Source organism: Spea bombifrons, chromosome 1 (genome assembly GCF_027358695.1).
Source record: "Spea bombifrons isolate aSpeBom1 chromosome 1, aSpeBom1.2.pri, whole genome shotgun sequence".
Classification (NCBI taxonomy): Eukaryota; Metazoa; Chordata; class Amphibia; order Anura; family Pelobatidae; genus Spea; species Spea bombifrons.
In genome coordinates, this window is record NC_071087.1 from 151,688,701 (window position 1) to 151,706,859 (window position 18,159).

General features: G+C 40.7%; 1 protein-coding gene across 1 annotated transcript; it reads right to left on the reverse strand.

Moving 5' to 3' along the window:
* Positions 1-7,706: 7,706 nt before the first annotated feature.
* Positions 7,707-16,797, reverse strand: FBXO4 (F-box protein 4). The gene is made up of 7 exons (XM_053448096.1): positions 16,250-16,797; positions 12,680-12,915; positions 12,041-12,261; positions 10,744-10,819; positions 9,729-9,904; positions 8,754-8,929; positions 7,707-7,964 (listed from the first exon to the last, which is right to left on the reverse strand). The coding sequence occupies exons 1-7, from the start codon at positions 16,436-16,438 to the stop codon at positions 7,881-7,883; spliced, it is 1,158 nt and encodes a 385-aa protein (XP_053304071.1). The 5' UTR covers positions 16,439-16,797; the 3' UTR covers positions 7,707-7,880.
* Positions 16,798-18,159: the final 1,362 nt, after the last annotated feature.

Below are 18,159 nucleotides of genomic sequence, written 5' to 3' on the forward strand. Positions count from 1 at the left end.
ACCTCCCTCATCTGCCATAGTGCCCAAAATCTTGCAGACTATTTCAAAATCCACAATCCATCCGCAACAACATTCCAGTGCATGGTCTCCACGTTCCTCCTCCTTCCGCGATCAACCCCTCTGCCTCTCTCAGCTCCTTCAGAGAAGCCTACGACTGTGACATAAACTTCTCTCTCACCCACTAACAACCCCTATCTCAACCTACATTAACATCATTCACTACCACGCAGTCCTCACCTCCTGTTTCTCACCCCTTATCCACCTAGATTGTAAGTTCCTGCAGGAACAGGGCCCTTCATTCCTCTTGTGTCTCTATGTCAATTGCTGTATTGTACTTGTCGATATCTGTAAAATTTTAATCTTGTACAGTGCTGCGGAATCTGTCGGCGCTTTATAAATAAAGTATAATAATAATAATTAATCAGCGTCCCCACCTTTCCCCTAGAAAAAAATATATGAAAGTGGTAGTGGTAGTGGTAGCTAACAGACCTGCATGTATCTGCGTAACATGAGAACAGCTACCCCAGTCCACAGTTCCTTTGGTGTTCAGCCAGTAATGGCTGACCTTATATCATGGGAGCTACAGTCAAGAACAAAAAAAAGTTAGCGTGTAGTGTAGGCCACCGCAACTCCAATAACTACAACTCCAATGAAGTTCAGCTAGCAATATGGCTGGCGGAGTGTTATTGTAGATGAGGTAAGAGGTACATAGACTTAAAACTAAAATAGGATACTTGATAGTTTTGCAGCTATTGTGGTTCACATTTGACACTCCAAATGGATGGCTGGGAATCATGAGATGTCTATTCCACAGTACCAATCCATAATGATATAAAAGCTAACCTTTGGCACTCCACTTGGGTACTCGCTTTCACATGATGCTATACATCAGACTGGCGGAGAAATATACTCTCAACAGTTATAGTATTAGCCAACCCTAGCTGCAATACATGTTTGAAATAAACTACCTTGTGTCTGCAGCATACAAATTGTGTCCAGACAGAGACCATGTGCCTGTGAAGGAGAAGCTGCCAGAGTAAAGAGGAGGAGACCAGCTAAAGGGAGAGAAAGAGAGAAGACCAAACCACTTTGACAGCAAGGGGTGTACAGTATTAAATAAAATATTTTTTGCTGCACTCTCCTGACTACCAGGTGCTTCTTTCTGCCATGTCTAATTAATCTACTCGAAACAGTCTACTGTTTCAAAGTCCCCTCCATCCCGCTGCTGCTCCAGTGTACCTTTTTGAATTTCCAGGGGGAAATTTTTAATTAGATGGAAAAAAAATCTGTTCAGCTTTGTATTTTTTTAATCACAGGCTATAAGGGTGTGGTCTGCATTTTTATTGAATTGTTCTCATGTCTGAGGAAACAATGACATTATACTCAGACAAACTCTATTCAGATTGTTTAAAGTAGTTGACAATTATTTTAATTTGATAATTTGATTTCTCTCGGTTAACGGAGACGTATTCCATTAGTAGATCTTTCTTCTCACAGGGTGGTCCCGCATTCCACAGAGTGTAATTGACGCACTGCCTTCGTCACCGTCATATGAAAATCATATCTTTGGTTACTGTTGCCCTCCCATATTATGGGTAAAACAGCAAAGAAATGGCCTTACACAAAAACACATCAGGTTTGTCCTAGAGGCTCAGAGTATTACACCTTGGGTTGACAAGTGGCTGCTACTTGACCAGCTGGACCATTATTTTTCAAAACAGTAAAACCGGTTGGATGCCCTCAAAGTACTGGACCCTCAAAGAATGTAACCGCCGGCTTCTCAGTCTCTCGCTGTGTGTACCTCTGATGCCGAAGTATAAACCTCCTTGTGTATACGTTACCTCTTCTCTGGCTCGACGGACACTGCGGACGTGGTCAACTCAAACCCTGTGAGTGCTTTTCGGCCAAATGGTGGCAAGAATCATTGGACCACAGAGGAGGGCAACTGCAGGGCTTCAGCTTCTCCCTGTACAGTAAGTGCTGCATTTATTTAGTTTTTTTTTAGGAAGAATGTATATTAAAGTACTCACAGACTGCATTAATATACAATCTTCTTTAGTGGGACTGTCCGGGACTGTGAACGGTCTCTTTAACCTCTTTAATTCTAGAGTTCAAACGTTTTTAATTTGATGGCATAATGTAACCAATAATGTAATGGGTGGAAGCTTAGCGTGTGGCTGCGGAGCTGTTAATATAATATGCTGTGCTGAGGCCAGTAAGACCTCCAATAAGAAGCAGGAGCGGTAAATGCAGTTGCAAATGGTGTGGTGGGTGAGGCATAGCATAAACTTTTCCAGATCACGCTAAAAAAAGGAGGAGTGTTTGCAAAGATAGGTGGAAAATGAAATTTAGGCACAGGCCTAGTGTACCCTATAGAAAATATTGATGTTGCCGTGCTGTTCTCTCTTTTAGACCTTGCCTAACTAATCATATGGCAGATGTAGTTTCGACCCACGGGCCAGGCTCAGCTCAGTTACCCAATTAAATAAAAACACCAACACACAATATGGGTTTGAAAAGGCCACAGCCATTTTATTTAACAGTCATTGTCCCGTAAAACCTGAAATAATAAACATAGTTGCGTTAACAGAGACAATGACGTAACCAAAACCAACCTAGCTTGCCAAGTTATCCAGGTACCATACCACACACCAATTTTGGGAGGGGACATACCAGGATGCCCAACCCGGACCTGAGGTTCCGAGCACCACTCCCTGCAAGGAACCTCCCACCAGTTATGACCACCAATGATCATACCACCACTTTAACCCCTTGGATACCTGACAAGCTACCGCCCACGACTGTGACTAATACAGCAACACAGGGAGGGAGGGTGGGACAAACAACACCAGGTAAGGTTAAACAAAATGGATCCTTGCCTCTGTGGCCACCAACCTTAAGTAGCCTCCTACTAAAAACTCCTCCTCTAAAATCCACAATTTCCGCCTTAGCCTAGCCCTGGTCAGCACTCTGTCAAGGCCCGCTCTAGTCCATTCTGGCCCCCGTGGGCTTCAGTATAAGTCTTGTCTGTATTTAGCTTCATTTATATCTGTTTTTGGTGTTGACCTTGGTATGCCAGCTGGTCACCTTTACACTAGGCTTTTACAAACCATGTCCTCTGAATTTTCAGCTGCTATTGAAAACACATACATTACTCTTAAGAGCACTTTACATGCCAGTCATGTTAGGAAAATATCTTTCATCACTATTTCGAGTAAATCAATTTTCTCCTTTGAACAGAGAAAAAAAGAAAGCATAAAAACATACTTGCATGTAAATTTTCCTTTCAGCTGTATGCATGCAAATGGTATTTTTGGCCATAACTAGTGCACTCATAATCTGTTTATCCATTCTTAGCCAGGAATATATTACACCTTTGTAATTTTAACTATATCTTTTTCACAGAGGCGTAACAATCATGGTCAATGGGGCACAACTTCAACAGGGCCCGTCACTCTAGGGTGCCCTGGTGACCCCTGCAAACATTTGTCAGCCCGGGTAAAGCCACTATCTGCGGGTACTCCCCATAGCTAGCAGCATGGAGAGTATAGAGACAGGAGGAGAGTATAGAGACAGGCTGTTTGGGGACAAAGATGGCACTGACAAGCTGTTTGGGGACAAAGAGGGCACAGACAATGTGTTTGGGGACATTGACAAGCTTTTTGGCAGCAAAGAATGCAAAGGCAAGCTGCTTGGGGGTACTGACAAGCTGTTTGGGTACACCAATGCCACAGACAAGCTATTTGAAAGTCACAGCAATTGGAAAACAGCAACAAAAGCACCGGGGAGCGGGCTGACCTTTGAGATAGCCCTGTATCTACAGTATCAGTCAATGTATTTGAAGCTCATCGTTCATGAACCTAAAAAAAACCTCTTAGAACATTATATTTCCCAATATTCGACATAGGGTTAGTTGAAGTCTATAAATCCTGGGAAAGGTGGCTTGTTAATTGAAGAAAATATAAAAATGTGTTATGGTAAAGTAGACTTTAGGGATACCAATCAGCCAGCATTTTCCCTACTTGATGGTAAAAATAACATTTTGTCAGGCATTACTCATTCTCAGTGACTCATGCGCATAGTGCATGCAACTCAGCACCCCATGCAGCTGCCTATGTCACCCCTATAGTGGGGCTGGCCTTGGCCACTTGGTCCTGCATCAAGTAATCAGAGTAAGGTAATAGCATGGACCTTTGTTGACAAATGCATCTTGGAACAGTAAAAAAAAAGCCCTCATGTTCTGTTGACTTGAAGAATGTCAAACAGACTGAACTTAAAAAAGAAATCGATCAATGGATCAGCTCTGTCCCATGCTTTACACTGTAATATTTTCTGCATGATTGGTGTATAGCCCCAATAGGCAAATGAGACAACCGATCAAAAGCAGTTTAATTATTAACAAATTATGACTCTCTGGGTGGATAATACAAAATTAATGCAGAACATTAGATACATATGATAACAATTCATAAAAATACATAGGTCCAATTACTCCAACCCGCTTCTCCAGTTTACCTCTATTTTTAAAATCCTCTTCAATGTAAAAGCTGTATTTTCTAATGCACAGTGGTACACATTTCTCATCAAATGGTCTGCATTTTCAGCGTAACTAGGTGATTCAAGGTAAAAATTTTTTTTTTTTTATGTATCTGCACTTACACTGATTCAAAACATCAATTTGTGTAATCCAGAACCAATTAAATCTGCCCTGGCTGATCCTGCATAAGGGGCAGGAAATATTACTTAGTAATTGTACATCCTACACTACAAGGACAAAATAAACTATATCGGTGAAACATTTCCAGAGTAAAAAGCACCCATCTAGTTCGCTTTACACTTAATTGTCCTTACTAAAATTAGGGGAAAACAATAATTTTCCACATCCTGCTGGAAATGCGCCGCGTCCTGGTGCACTATGATGATGTCAATAATATTACGATCTAAGAAAACAATGCTATAAATTATGATTTTTTTTTATTACAGCACATTTTGAATACTTTGATATGCATTAAAAAAAAAATAAGACACTTATCCCAGCTAGAAGCTGCAGCTTTGCAGTTGCCCTGTTCATGGTCTGATTATTCTTGCCATTGATTGGCTGCCTAAGGGGGAAATGGACAAATGCATATGGCATATGGAGGATTAAATCATGGGACGACCATGATTTAATGGGACCATGCAACTTAAACACATTAAAGTACATAGCATGGCTGAAGTGCCCCGCAGGTTACACCTAGGCGCAGGTGATGGATCACTCATGTTCTGGATTTGTGGGTTTATTTCAATAAAGTTGGGAGAAAATGGTATATTTTCCTTGTGTCAAAAAACGTTGACTGGCATAATGTGTTACCTTCTAGTGATCCATCACAGACATCGAGCAGTGTCCACAACTACACTCATTTAAAAAACAGTCACTTTTTGTGTTGACGTTGACCTTTGGGAAGATAAATATGGGCGGAAATGGTTTCAAGATTCAAAAACCTTGACTTTATGGATGAAAAGGAAAGAAATGGAAGAATGCTGAGCAGGAATCAGGTAACAGTAACACACAGGCATTGTGAATATTATTTCCTTTGCAGTGTAGGTCTAATGTAACGTTGATGAACGTAAGATTCCGTTCTAGTTGTTTTCAACAGAACTGTAAACGCTGTTTTGCAATGTAGTTGTGTAAATTCTGTTTGTCTTTTTGTCCAGATGTTGCAAGACTGCCATCCAGTGACTTATTCCATGTATTAACCTCAAGATAATGTTGGAAAACATGGAAGTCCACAGCTGTCAGATCTGACCAACGATGGAGATTATACAGATCCGCAAGCATAGGAACAGCTGGTTCCATTAGCACGTTCTTCTGAAATATCCAGCAGTCCTAAAAGAAAATGCACTTGTGGCCATGCAGGTGCATCACTTCTCAGTAAGACAGGTGAATAAGGATAGTCCTAAGGGCCAGGTATCTCTTTGGAGTCATATAGTTCTACTGTTTGAAAAAAGGTTTTTTTGTGGCTCAACTACATTGCCCTTCTAGGCTCCCTAACCCACAGTATGAATAATACTATTATGTCACCCAGTCTTTCCAAATGATGTAGAAGCAAAACCTTTTATTTTTTTGTATCATTTATGAATGATTTCTCCTGGCAGCTATTCTCAAAAATCAGGATGTCTGAGGTCCATGAAAATTGTCATATGTGAAAAGGCTAAATCTGCTTTAAATGAACAGGTCTGATATGCTTTTTAAAGGTACACTCCAGGCCTCATATGTACTTTAATGTACATAGTGGCTCAGTACTACCTTGTAAGTAATAGACTTTTTACATAAAAAGGTCATTGGAATTATTTCTATACATTTGTGATGTTTCCCCACTCCCAGCTCCTTTGCATTGCAGAAAGTGTGTTTGGCTGAATGAACCTCCCGCTCAGTTTTGGCCCTTTTGAGATGTCTCATGTCTGCCCACCGTCTACCATTGGTGCTCCCATGATGTCATTAAATGATGTCATCAAGCAGGCACGTTTTAGAATTATAGCAAGTGGAGGTGGGCACCTTAGTGCAGGATTTTCAGAATGTTTTTAAGGCATTCAATGCATTTAAAGGCAAACTCCAGCCATCATATGCATTAAAGCTCTTCTTCATTGTTGCTGTTTTTGACAAATGAAAAATATGCTATTTTTTATTTATTTATTGAAATAAACACACAAATGCAAAAAATGAGTGATCCACCACCTTCGCCTGTGTTCCTTAGATGTAACATAAAACCATAGTTGCAAGCGGATGATCTTTAACATACATCTTAATATTAATGTAAATAGCACATGTACATTCTTCTTTTTGAATATTTGTATAAAGTGGTTCATAAACTGGCTGTACATTGAAAATGTTCTGTTATTCGTCTTTTCATCGCTTTTTTCCAGCAGAAGCTCTAAAATGATTAAAAAGGACGGGTCAATAACAACAGCTTTCAACATTTGTCTGTGATTAGAAAAGCCAGGTGGAGCACGTGGTCCCGTCCCAATCTGCGGACTCAATTTAAAGATATACTTATCCACTATGAATGTATTTTTCAGGATAGGTTAGGCAGGTTTACTAATTGGTGTTTTTTTCTTGTTATCTATTAGTTTGCCATCATCAATTGCGGCGTTAAAGTAGACATGTAACATAGTCAAATGCTATATAATACTAATCTCTATATTTGAGGAACCAAAACAATAGCCTTTATAAATCAAAAAAAAATCAACAAATATGTTAAACTCATCTTGAATGCTTGTCATCTTCAACTTATTAGCTATTCTTCTAAACTATTATTACTTAACCAGTTTGTTAAATTAGGTGCCAGATCTGAAGTAATGAGCTACGCAAGCTTTAGTTCATGACAATGATTGTATGAGGAACTATACAACTAACCATGCTATGGATGATATTGTCCAGGCTGCATACCTGAATACTCCCCAGGTAGGACTGCCGAAGCCCTCCCTCTTTGGTAGGGGAGTGGGAGGGGAATAAGGTGAGGAGTGGGCGTGTCTAAACAGAGCTCCCCCGACCCAAATACAGAACACGATGACCTCGAGAACCAGCTCTTCACCCGGAAACTCTCAGCAGACCCTGACAGTTCCGGGGCATGGATTCAGTGTTGACCCCCGAAACACAAAGATAGCAAATAACCACCATGAGATGATGCACAAAACAAACCAAAATAAATAAGTACAGAATCTGGAGGTAATGATAAAATAGTTATGCAGACTTTTATTTATTTTTTTAAATGGTGCAAACAAAGCATATTTACATTTGAAATTTAAAACAAGTTACCGTAATATTTCAGAATTGTTGAATATTTCAAATAAAAATCTTATTTAAAAAAAGCTAATAGAATTAGATTAATAATAATAAAATGTTACATCTTCCTTCCAACTTCACTAAGGATCCATTCAATTCCATCTGATAATCCATTAAGAGTGGACACTTCTGTATTTTGTACCTGCAAAGAACAAAAAGTGACATGTAAACCTTGCTAAAAATGTTTTCTGTAATTCATTCAAATCATTAATATGAATTAATTAAAATCATTAAGATGAATTCATTCAAATCATTAAGTTGAATTGCCATTTGTAATCAGGTGTTTGTGGTGGACATGAAGGTCTAGTACCGAGCTTATTGCCTATCCTTGCCTTTGACATAAAAACATAGAAATTAAGGTCAGGTAAGACCCACTGGACCCATCTAGTCTGCCAATTTTTCCTAATGAAAGACTCCGACCTTAATTAGTCCTTGGTCTCTTCTTAGATTCAGAAGCCATATGCCTATGACACGGAGAAACTAAGCCTCGGACCTTAGAAAGGTCTTTATAAGGAGTGCAAGGTTATGTCCATGTCTTCGTTGGCACAATATACATGGACAAAGGGGTTTTTGAAGCATGTGGGGGTAATCACTATGATTTATTAAAGTTTTTTTTTGTTTTTTTTTCTCTATTGAATATAAAAAGACGGTTGATGATAGAAACAATTTAAGTGTGTAATTATGAGCAGTTATACACATGCTAGTATAATTATGGGCTGTTAAAAAAACAACTATTCAACATCATCTAAAATGTGAGATTCTGGACAAAAAGAATGCATTGTAAGTCTTGTGTACTAAATAATATAATGCAACAAATGTCTGCTACTTCTTATAACTTGGGGAGTGTAATACTAAAAAATAATGCGTATATTTATAAAACATTAGCTTGAGACAAAGTCCTTTTTAGGAAGTAATATAAAATGCATCATACCATCCATGGTCGATTTAGCCTGTTTAGGCATAATTCATGCGCCATATAAACACATGGAATTCGCTGGTCCCTTGGGTGTGTAACACAAGATAAAACCAACAGTGGTCTCTTCTGAGGTCCATACTCCGGGTCCGTCATGACCTGTATCTGTGCTACTTCATCTTGACGATTGTGTTCTAAGAAAAGAATTTTCAATAAAATGTAAAAGCACAAATAAGGAAAAACTCCAGGTTTTCTTCTTGACAAGTGCATTACTAGAAGTATAAAGTAGCCACTTAAACTCAAGCAGTTATCTTCCAATCCTCCTATATTTTACTGTTCACTACAATAAATACATAAGAATGCATACGAAAGCAAACTTTACATTTTCACTGAAATACGTCCAAAGTAATTAAAATCTGGGATAGTCTCCATAAGGGGCCTTGTCTAACATAGTTAAAAAATAATAATGCAGTGGCAAAAAATTGCTTTTTGAGCATAATATATTAAAATAAGCTATTTGCTAACTTTTTTCCCCTGATTAAAAAAAATAATGAATTTAATGATGCATTATGAGGGCTCAACCCTGAAGAATTGAAATTATAGCACATTTAATGAGGCCAGCTTGTCCCATTTTACAGAATAAACTTGCCAGGGTTGGTGCTTTTTTATCCCTAGTTAAGTTATTCTGATATATATATATATTTTATTGTTTATTTATTAAATGTGTATTTCAACTACATTTATCTGCCAGGAGAATTTAATAGTGCAAACAAACCCTTCAATGCATCTGTATTATTTTTCTTTTAAAGAGCACTTGGGCAACAAGAAAACAAAAACTGTACACCATCTGCTACGTCTGCTTTCTATTTAGTCGAATTATAAAGAGTGTAATGCGGGATCACGCTGCCAAGACCCCATCATAGTTGGCAGCGGTATTTAAACAGGATATGGGATAAGTGTTAGAATTCTTAGTAGAAACAAAGGGTAACTTGCCTCGGTCTGAGTCCGCGTTTGCCACGTAAATGAACCCATGCACGACTCTGCACACCTCCTTCACTTGCGGGATTAGAGAGTACGGGGCACTGGACCTGCTGGTGTCAGAATCTTCAGACACAAACATTTTATTCACAGCCGCATTCTGATCCACGCGAGCTCGATCTCTTTCAGCCCTGGAAGACGCAACACGGGAGGTTTCATTCATCATCACATATTGATCCATCAGCTTTCTTTCCTCTGTCTCCCTGCTTGACCCTTTCCAGTCTGGAATTCCTTGTCGTGTTTATCCAGGCTATCCCCTACTTATTCTAACTTTAACTACTTAATAAACACCCCCAAAGCATATAATAAATCCCTCTTATATCTAGAACCTGCATTCTGAGAGAAACCATCTGTTACCCCCCATCTTTGATATCTCCACTGATTTCCCAAAATGGCCTTTATTGTAATAGAATTATACTTCCCCATCTACCTCCTAGAAGACTGAAAATGGCAACAGTGTTCCCCCTTCTGTTTTAGTATGTCCTACACGTGTTCATGTTATTGTAACTTTGTATATTGTCATGTTAGTGTTCATTTTATATTATCTTTTATTTAAATAGTGCCAAAAATTGATGCAGCGCTTCTTACAGTACATATATTCAAAGGCTCTGACAAAAGTAGAAGCGACAGACTAAGACAAACAGATACATTAGTTAAAGGAGGGCCCTGCTTGCAAGCCTAAAATGAATATTATAATAATGCTACAGAAGATGCTGGCATTCTAAAAAAACCAAATAATCTACATATGAAGTTATGGCTCTTTAGATTTGGGTTTGTAGGTGAGTTTATGTGTACTAAATAAAGCATAATTAAGAAGCTCACTGGGGATGGTTCTTCATAATGCGTAGCAAAACATGTCAAATTTCAACTCATCTGCAATCCCATAGTTAATGAATAACCCCCATGGAGTATTAGGGATATGAAGTCAAGTCCCTTCCACAAGGGTAAGATTTCTCACTTTTTCATTTACCTTGTTGTGGAATATAAAGTCAAAATGTTGAACTTATGCTGATTGTCGAGTTGAAAAGTAACACCAGATCCAATCCCTGTGTGGAAGAACAAGAGAAAAAAAATGGAAAGCTTCCAGGTTTTGAATGTGCAGAGACCAAAACTCACCAAATTAGAATACAAAACTACCCCAGAAGAATACTCCCGCAGGATCATCAAGCAAATCTAGGACAGCAATCGTCCAACTGTGATCACCCAAAATATTTTAGGTGGGCCCTGACGGTAGAGGATATGTGTCTTTTAGTAGTTCACTGAGTAGAACTAAACCAGACTTCTTGTCATACATTTATTTGGCATGAGCACGGAGGGGAGGACTGAATAGACCCGTATCTGTAGCATTCGCTGAGCCACTGCTGGAGCTGGATGGTGGTACGGTGGGTTCCTCGCGCTTCCACTTAGTCAATGAAAATTGTGACCATATTCCTACAAAGTATAGGGCCACAGTTGGTACCAGGTCCACCACCTTCGCCTTCTGGCGCCTGCGTCTCCCACAAAGGAGCTCCTTCCCTCTTAGACTGCAGTCTTAAAAGGGCCGGATCTTCTAGTTACCCCTAAAGGGATACCCACTGAAGTCTTCATAGGGGAAGCAACCAAAAGCCCCCCAAACCAACAAAAAAACAGCCCTTCGTGGACCTGGTTCCACTGTGGCATTTTGCATTAAAAAAAAAGTCAACTCAAAACCATACGTTGACAAAAACAACTAAAGTTTGCTGAATGAGAATGCGTGGCGTTCACATTCCCTTCCACCCACCAGCCATAGGTTAGGGCAGGGGTAGGCAATCTTCGGCTCTCCTGATGTTGTGGACTACATCTCCCATAATGCTCTTACAGTCATAATGCTGACAAAGCATCAAGGGAAATGTAGTTCACAACATCTGGAGACCAGAAGGTTGCCTACCCCTGGGTTTGGGCATTTTAAGTGAGACGTGCATAAAAAAAATAAATGGTGCCGTGAAGAGTCCGAAGTGCTAAACAGAGCTCTTATTGGCATTGTGTGTGGTACCAGTGCCTCCACAACCGAACTCAGCTAACAAAAATAGCTAGGGGGGGGATTGCATATGGGGGATTCTGCATGGGGGATTCAAGCTAGAGCACATAAGACTAATAAAACCACTGCTGTTGCCTGAAAACACCATCCATTACAAAGACTAGAACTGTTTAAGAAAACTAAGCAATCCATTTGAGAACTTACGTTATTCTGATATTAAAATGCTTTTTTTCCCCTCTTCCATCCCCTTTAAAGAGCGCTAACGTCTTACCATGAATTTGTTTCTGAAGTATGCACATAACAGGAACCAGATCTGGAGAGGTCATCATTCGCGTCACCAGAGAGTCATCCATCTGTTCTATTCCAGGACCAAACATAGCAAATCGGGGTTCTCCATGTGTCACCAACGACTGCAGAAAGGAAGTGACCGCGCCATAAATGGGGTGCTTCGGTCGCTGCGACTTTCTATTCTTCGGACAGCATTTCAAATATCTATAAACACAGTAACATCCTATTTACACCGTGTCTGTCATAAATGATACAATTCAATACAATCCATATAACTAAAAGACATCAGGTAGAGAAGATGTTCAACTGAAAAGCATCATGAGGAGGCTACATGGAAGCTGTGATGGACGCCTGCCTAGGTCATTCAAGGGAGATCAGAAGGTCTCCTCAACCAGACATCGATCCACAACGGTTGCAAATAGGGGAGAGAGTGGAACAATGATCCAAAATTGGAAAACTGGGAGGTAAAGAGTGAAGCTGGGCCTTTAAAACGTCCACCTCAGCTGACCTGGAAACTTACTGCACGGTGAATACATTACATGCATGCAAGGGAATGGCAACAGAATAGGATTTGGTTAATATGGGTAGAGAATATTGAGATCACGTTAACCAGATTACTCACATGGACATATAGTTATGAGGTTTCCCTTCCTGTGATTCAGAAAAGCATGAGTTCAGGACATCCATGTCTGGTAAGTTATGCCATTCAACAGACGGCCAAGAAGGAAGATCTCGCAGCAGGAAGTATCTCCAGAGCACGCGGTCCTGCACCAGCAGATGCCAGTAACGACTGGTCAATCCAAGCACGCACAGATCTTGGGGTGACAGAAATGATAAGATATAGAGTTGCATATCCACCTGAAATATAGGAAACCAAAACAGTTTATCAACAAACCGAAACGGGAATACATTTCGTTTCTGCAAATACCTTAAAGAGGGACAGAATAAAGTAACTTTTCAAAAATGTGTTTTCTTTTTTAAAACTCTTTTAGTTTTTGCATGAAATAATGTTTTCTGGTAGTTGCACATCAGCCATTGTGTGTATTTTAGCTCTGTTACCTTATTTTACGAGACAAACACTGCGACTCCTTATCATACTACCTCTGTGAAACAAGAGAATGGCTCTGTTTTAATCACCCAGATGGACAATCTTACTAACGAAAGTCAATAGAGGAAGGGACAGCCTTGGAGTCAGCAGATAATGGATGTTTACTGGAACAAAGTGAAGGTTTGTCAATGCTAACCTACATTAATGTAGTTATTTATGCTCAAGGAGAAAAATATTTTTTCCAATGGGACTTCCCCTCGAAAAAGTAGATATTTGGTTTAAAGAAAAAAAGGCACCTGACGCACGTACGCTGAGCCAAAGTGTATCAATATATATCAACTGGGTTTCTGTACACTAGGGCTGCAACAACTAATTGATAAAATCAATAATCGATAATGAAAATCGTTGCCAACGAATTTCATTATCGGTTAGTTGAATCGATTTTATCGATTATAAGATGAGGTTTTTTTCAAAGCAAATGCTCTGAAAAATACCCCTCGTTTTATAATCCGGTTCATTCAATGTCACTTACAACAGTTACTACTTACAGTCCCGCCCTGCAGTCACACTGATGATTGGCCCTGCCCTTTTCTGCTTCCCAGTCCATCCCTGCAGTCACACTAACGGTCGGTCCCGCCCATTTCCTTATAGCATCCACACTGCTCAGCAACTCATCTAACAGTAAGTATAAAATTATTATTTGGGTTGCTAAAAGTTAGGGGAGGTGCGGTTTAATTTAGGGGCAGTTATGGTTAATGGGGTCTTTAGGGTTAATTTAGGGGCAGTTATGGTCAATGGGGTCTTTAGGGTTAATTTAATGCTGAGGACTGAGGGTTAATTTAATTAATTTAATAAAGTTAACTTAAGGTGCAGTTAGAGGTAAAGGGGGGGGGCAAACTAAGGGAATCTAAATCCTGGGGGCCGTGAAGATTAATCCTGTATTTATTTATAAAAGTATTGCGTCAGTGTGCTGCGAACGAGTCTGTGAATCTATGAGGGTACTTTGGCATATCTGGGGGGCATAAGGCAGTGTGGCAAGCCTGGGCTGAAATGTGCATCACTGGGGGGCAGGCTGGGAAATAAAAACAAGAAATGCATTTTTATCAAAGTTTTTTTACTCTGCTGTTTGTTTTTAACATCCTGTTTGTTTATTATATTATTTTAAATAAATAAAAAAATTTACATTTCCTTCTCCTCTCCTTCCACAGGGGAGCAGTTATTTAACCCTTTCGTGACCAAAGATTTTAATCCTTTAAGTGACTGGCACTTTTCTTTTCCATTCTTAGTGTATCCACACAATGTATTATTTTTTTCAGGGATTGCTGGAGCTTCCTCTCTATACCCCTTTTTTGGATAGACAAAGCAAATCTTACAAATTGGAAATATTTTAAAACTGAAACAAAATTAATATAAATAAGCAGACTCCACTAATATCATCATGACATCATAACGGGTACCATCCAGTTCCAAAGGGTCTTTAAAGACCTCAAAAAGATTTCCTGTCCAAAAATGAACAAATAGGTGGCCAGACACCTGCCGCTCTTAATAGAAAGGGTTTTTAATGTATATTTCTAGTGAGGGGGCAGGTGTCTGGGTACCTATTTGTTCATATTTAACCTCTTAGGGGAAAAATTCCTTCTTAATTCCAAAAGGCAATGAGAGTTTTCCTTGGATCGACAAGCTCTAAAATATAAATGTTTATTCTATCATTTATAGTTCTGTATATTCTGCTTTTCTAAAAAAATAATTTTTTTGCAATCCATTGTACCGTATTTCCCCATGTATAAGACGCACCTTTTTTAGAAAAATGTGAAATTTTTTTTACTGGAAAGGGGACCCGCTGCTTACCTGTTTTGCTCAGCAGCGTCTCTTGGTCATGTGCGGCTGCACAGGAACCCAGTGGAGTCACGTGAATGTACATCGCATCACATGACTCCGCTCAGTTCCTGTTCCTGCTCGAGCAAGGCAGAGAGGAAACAGTGGCCCCCACGAAAGTCTGTGAGCGGCAGCAGAAGATCTGCAGTTCAGGTAAGGTGGGGGGAGTAAATGAATGTGTGTATGTATGTTAGCATGGATCCGTGTGTAAGGTGCACAGGGAGGCTGAAAGTGATGTGCATGTACTGGCTGCCTGAGCATGATAGGAGTGTGATTGCTAACAATTGCTAGCAGCTAACATCAATCACACTCATATCATGCCCAGGCAGCCAGTACAATAACTTTATGTAATATTTTTTTTAAAAAATTTTGGCCCCTAAAATTATACTTGGGGAAAAACGGTATTTTGCAGCGCCACCTCTCTTTGGAGTGAATTCCGTAGCTTTATTGCCCTTACTGTAAAGGATCATTTCCTTTGTTGTGTTTGAAATCTTCGCTCTTCCAGTCTCAGAGGATGACCTTGGGTTCTTTGTACGTTTCTATTATCGATCAGGTCACTGGAGATCTCTTTATATCAGCCCCGCACATATTAATACAATGTTATAATATCCCCTTTAGGACGCTGTTTTTTTAGCGTGTATAAATGCTACTTTTTCAGTCTCTCTCTCTAGACCAGTTAATATAATGTATCGATTTCCAAAGTTTTTGGTGCCATTCAATCTGCTCTTTTGTGCCGTGTCGCCGGTATTCCGCGTGGGAAGCCGTGGGCCACCAGCAATGGCTTTTTCTGGTTTAATGTCCGAGGCTTAAGGGTAACAAGTGAGACTTAAGGATGGAAGTAACTGACAGGCCTGGGGCTATTCCCTATGTATGAATATGGGGCTTCATAAAAATCGGGGCCACATTTAGGGTCTTCCATCCACCAACTGATGATGGCCCCTAGATCTATGATGCCCATAAGCTTATTAATAGTAGTACCCCAATACTCTGCCCTATATGTGGGGTAACTATAAAAAAAATAAGTGGTTTTGGTGCAAAGTATGACAGGTTATCTTATCACCATAGAAGATTTTCATTTTTTTCTTAAAAAGAGACGGCTGAGGTTTTGAAAGCTTGTGGGAATTGTTTTCCATCTTGACCCAACAGAACTAATACTCCTAAATACTCCTAATACACTACCTTGGTTGCTATGGTGATAAGACCACTTCTAAAAGTTTGCACATGAACCCCTCCTTACATAGAACAAAACCCCCTGACGATCTCACTCACCGGCAGCCCACACAGCGGAGCATGTCCCGGATCCGCGCTCTCACTCGCGGTGCCCAGTGACGGTCTGCCCTGGTTAACCCGTCCCCTCACGCTCTGCAGGTACCGGGCTCTGAGCTGTCTGAGGCCCTTTATTATAACGGCCTCCAAAGGACTCCACTCCCCAGGAGATGCAGCGCCTCCTTCAGCCATTGAGAATCGCGTCTGATGCCAGGCTGGTATCCTTGGCAATGACTGGCGCCACCCGTGGGCTGGGCAGGAGGATGGGCACAAAGATCACAGCCCAGCTCGGGCTGCCGTGTGTGTGGAAACCGGCCCCTGCTATCCGCTTTACGTCATTCTTCTCCTTTAAAATGCGACACTTTGTATCATCTCATGACTTCCTGTTGCACCGAAAAGTTCCAACGTCAGAACGGGAGTGTCGGCACAGTCAGCGAGTACCCGGCGGACATTCCAGCCGCTGCGTCACGTGACCCCGAAAACTCGCCTAAGCCTGGCGAGAAATCACGTGACCTTTACAGCGCTCACCTGACGCTTGGTCCCTTGTCATAGGCCGCGGTGACGGGCGGTCATAACGTGCAGCTCTCCGATAGCGAATGTGTTAACCGTATGAGGCCTGCCAGCGTTTCCCAGCAGACTTATGCCCGCTTTAACTCACTCAGCTCCGGCCCTGACAGCCCAGAAACCCCTAATAAGAATCCCAATTCGTTGGCCTGTGGAGCCCAAAAGGGACTGCCTTGTGTCACTATCACCCCTTAACAAGCACAGTCCCGTTACGGGTATATTTAACCTGCAGTGTGTTGGAGCTGCTACCCCTCACACACCCCAGAGGAAGGCCCAACTGCCTAGGGGTGTGATTGTAATAGGACTGCTGATAGCTATAGGACCAAAAAAACGTATTAAAGAACGTTTTACTGCAAATTATATAACAATTCTATACTTTTATCATGTTGGGCTTACACCGGAAGCTTTTTCTTGTTACCTGCATCTAGCCACCAGGGTTGCATCCACAGGGAGGGTGGTAGATAAATGGAAGAACCACCCATCAGAAGCGGTAGAGGATAATACAGTAAGGGTTTAAACATGCGTGGAGTCATTACATCGGGAGAACCAGGCAGACTAGACGGTCTAATGCATTTTACCTGCCATCAAATTCTATGTCTCTATAAAAGGACCGCTTTAGACGGCATTTACATTTTTTTTCTACGTACCCCCTTTCTGCCGAGCAACAAAACTGGATTCTGTTCTTACTCAAATGCCGATAACACATTGGATTAGTATAGAAACATAGACTGTATCGGCAGATAAGAGTTCGGCCCGACCAGTCTGCCCAATTTGTTATCAGACAAAAACTTATCTATCCAGCCCAAAAGTCATTCATTCTCTTTAGTTTAGGCTTTATAGATATTTTTTCATTGCTAATCTGTGTTTGCCGCTACACTGTTTTCTGGGAGAATATTGGAGATATCTGCCAGATTTGCCAGAGCGACCTGGTGACAGAGAAGCATAGTTCAGAGGTGAAGAGCAGTAGTGTCCTTCACGGAAACCCACAGTCAGTGTTGCTTTACTGCATACATCAGACCTAAGTGCCCTGTGGCGTTGGTGAACACACAGGGAACTAACCCTACCCGCTGCAGCAAGGGCCAGACGGCCAGGTACATACATGATTCAGCTGTGTCATATGAAGCCTAATATGGAGGTAGCCCACGGCGCTCGCATGCATGTATGCCATGTATCTGTGATACCGGAGAGAGAACTGTAGGCATGCACATGTAGCCCAACAGGTGGTCATTTACAGATGATGACAATAATTATATATATATTATTTCCATTAAAAGCAGAAAGCATTTAGTAGACAATACATGATTTGTATCCAGATAAAATTGTATTTAATTTTTTTTTTAGCCTATACT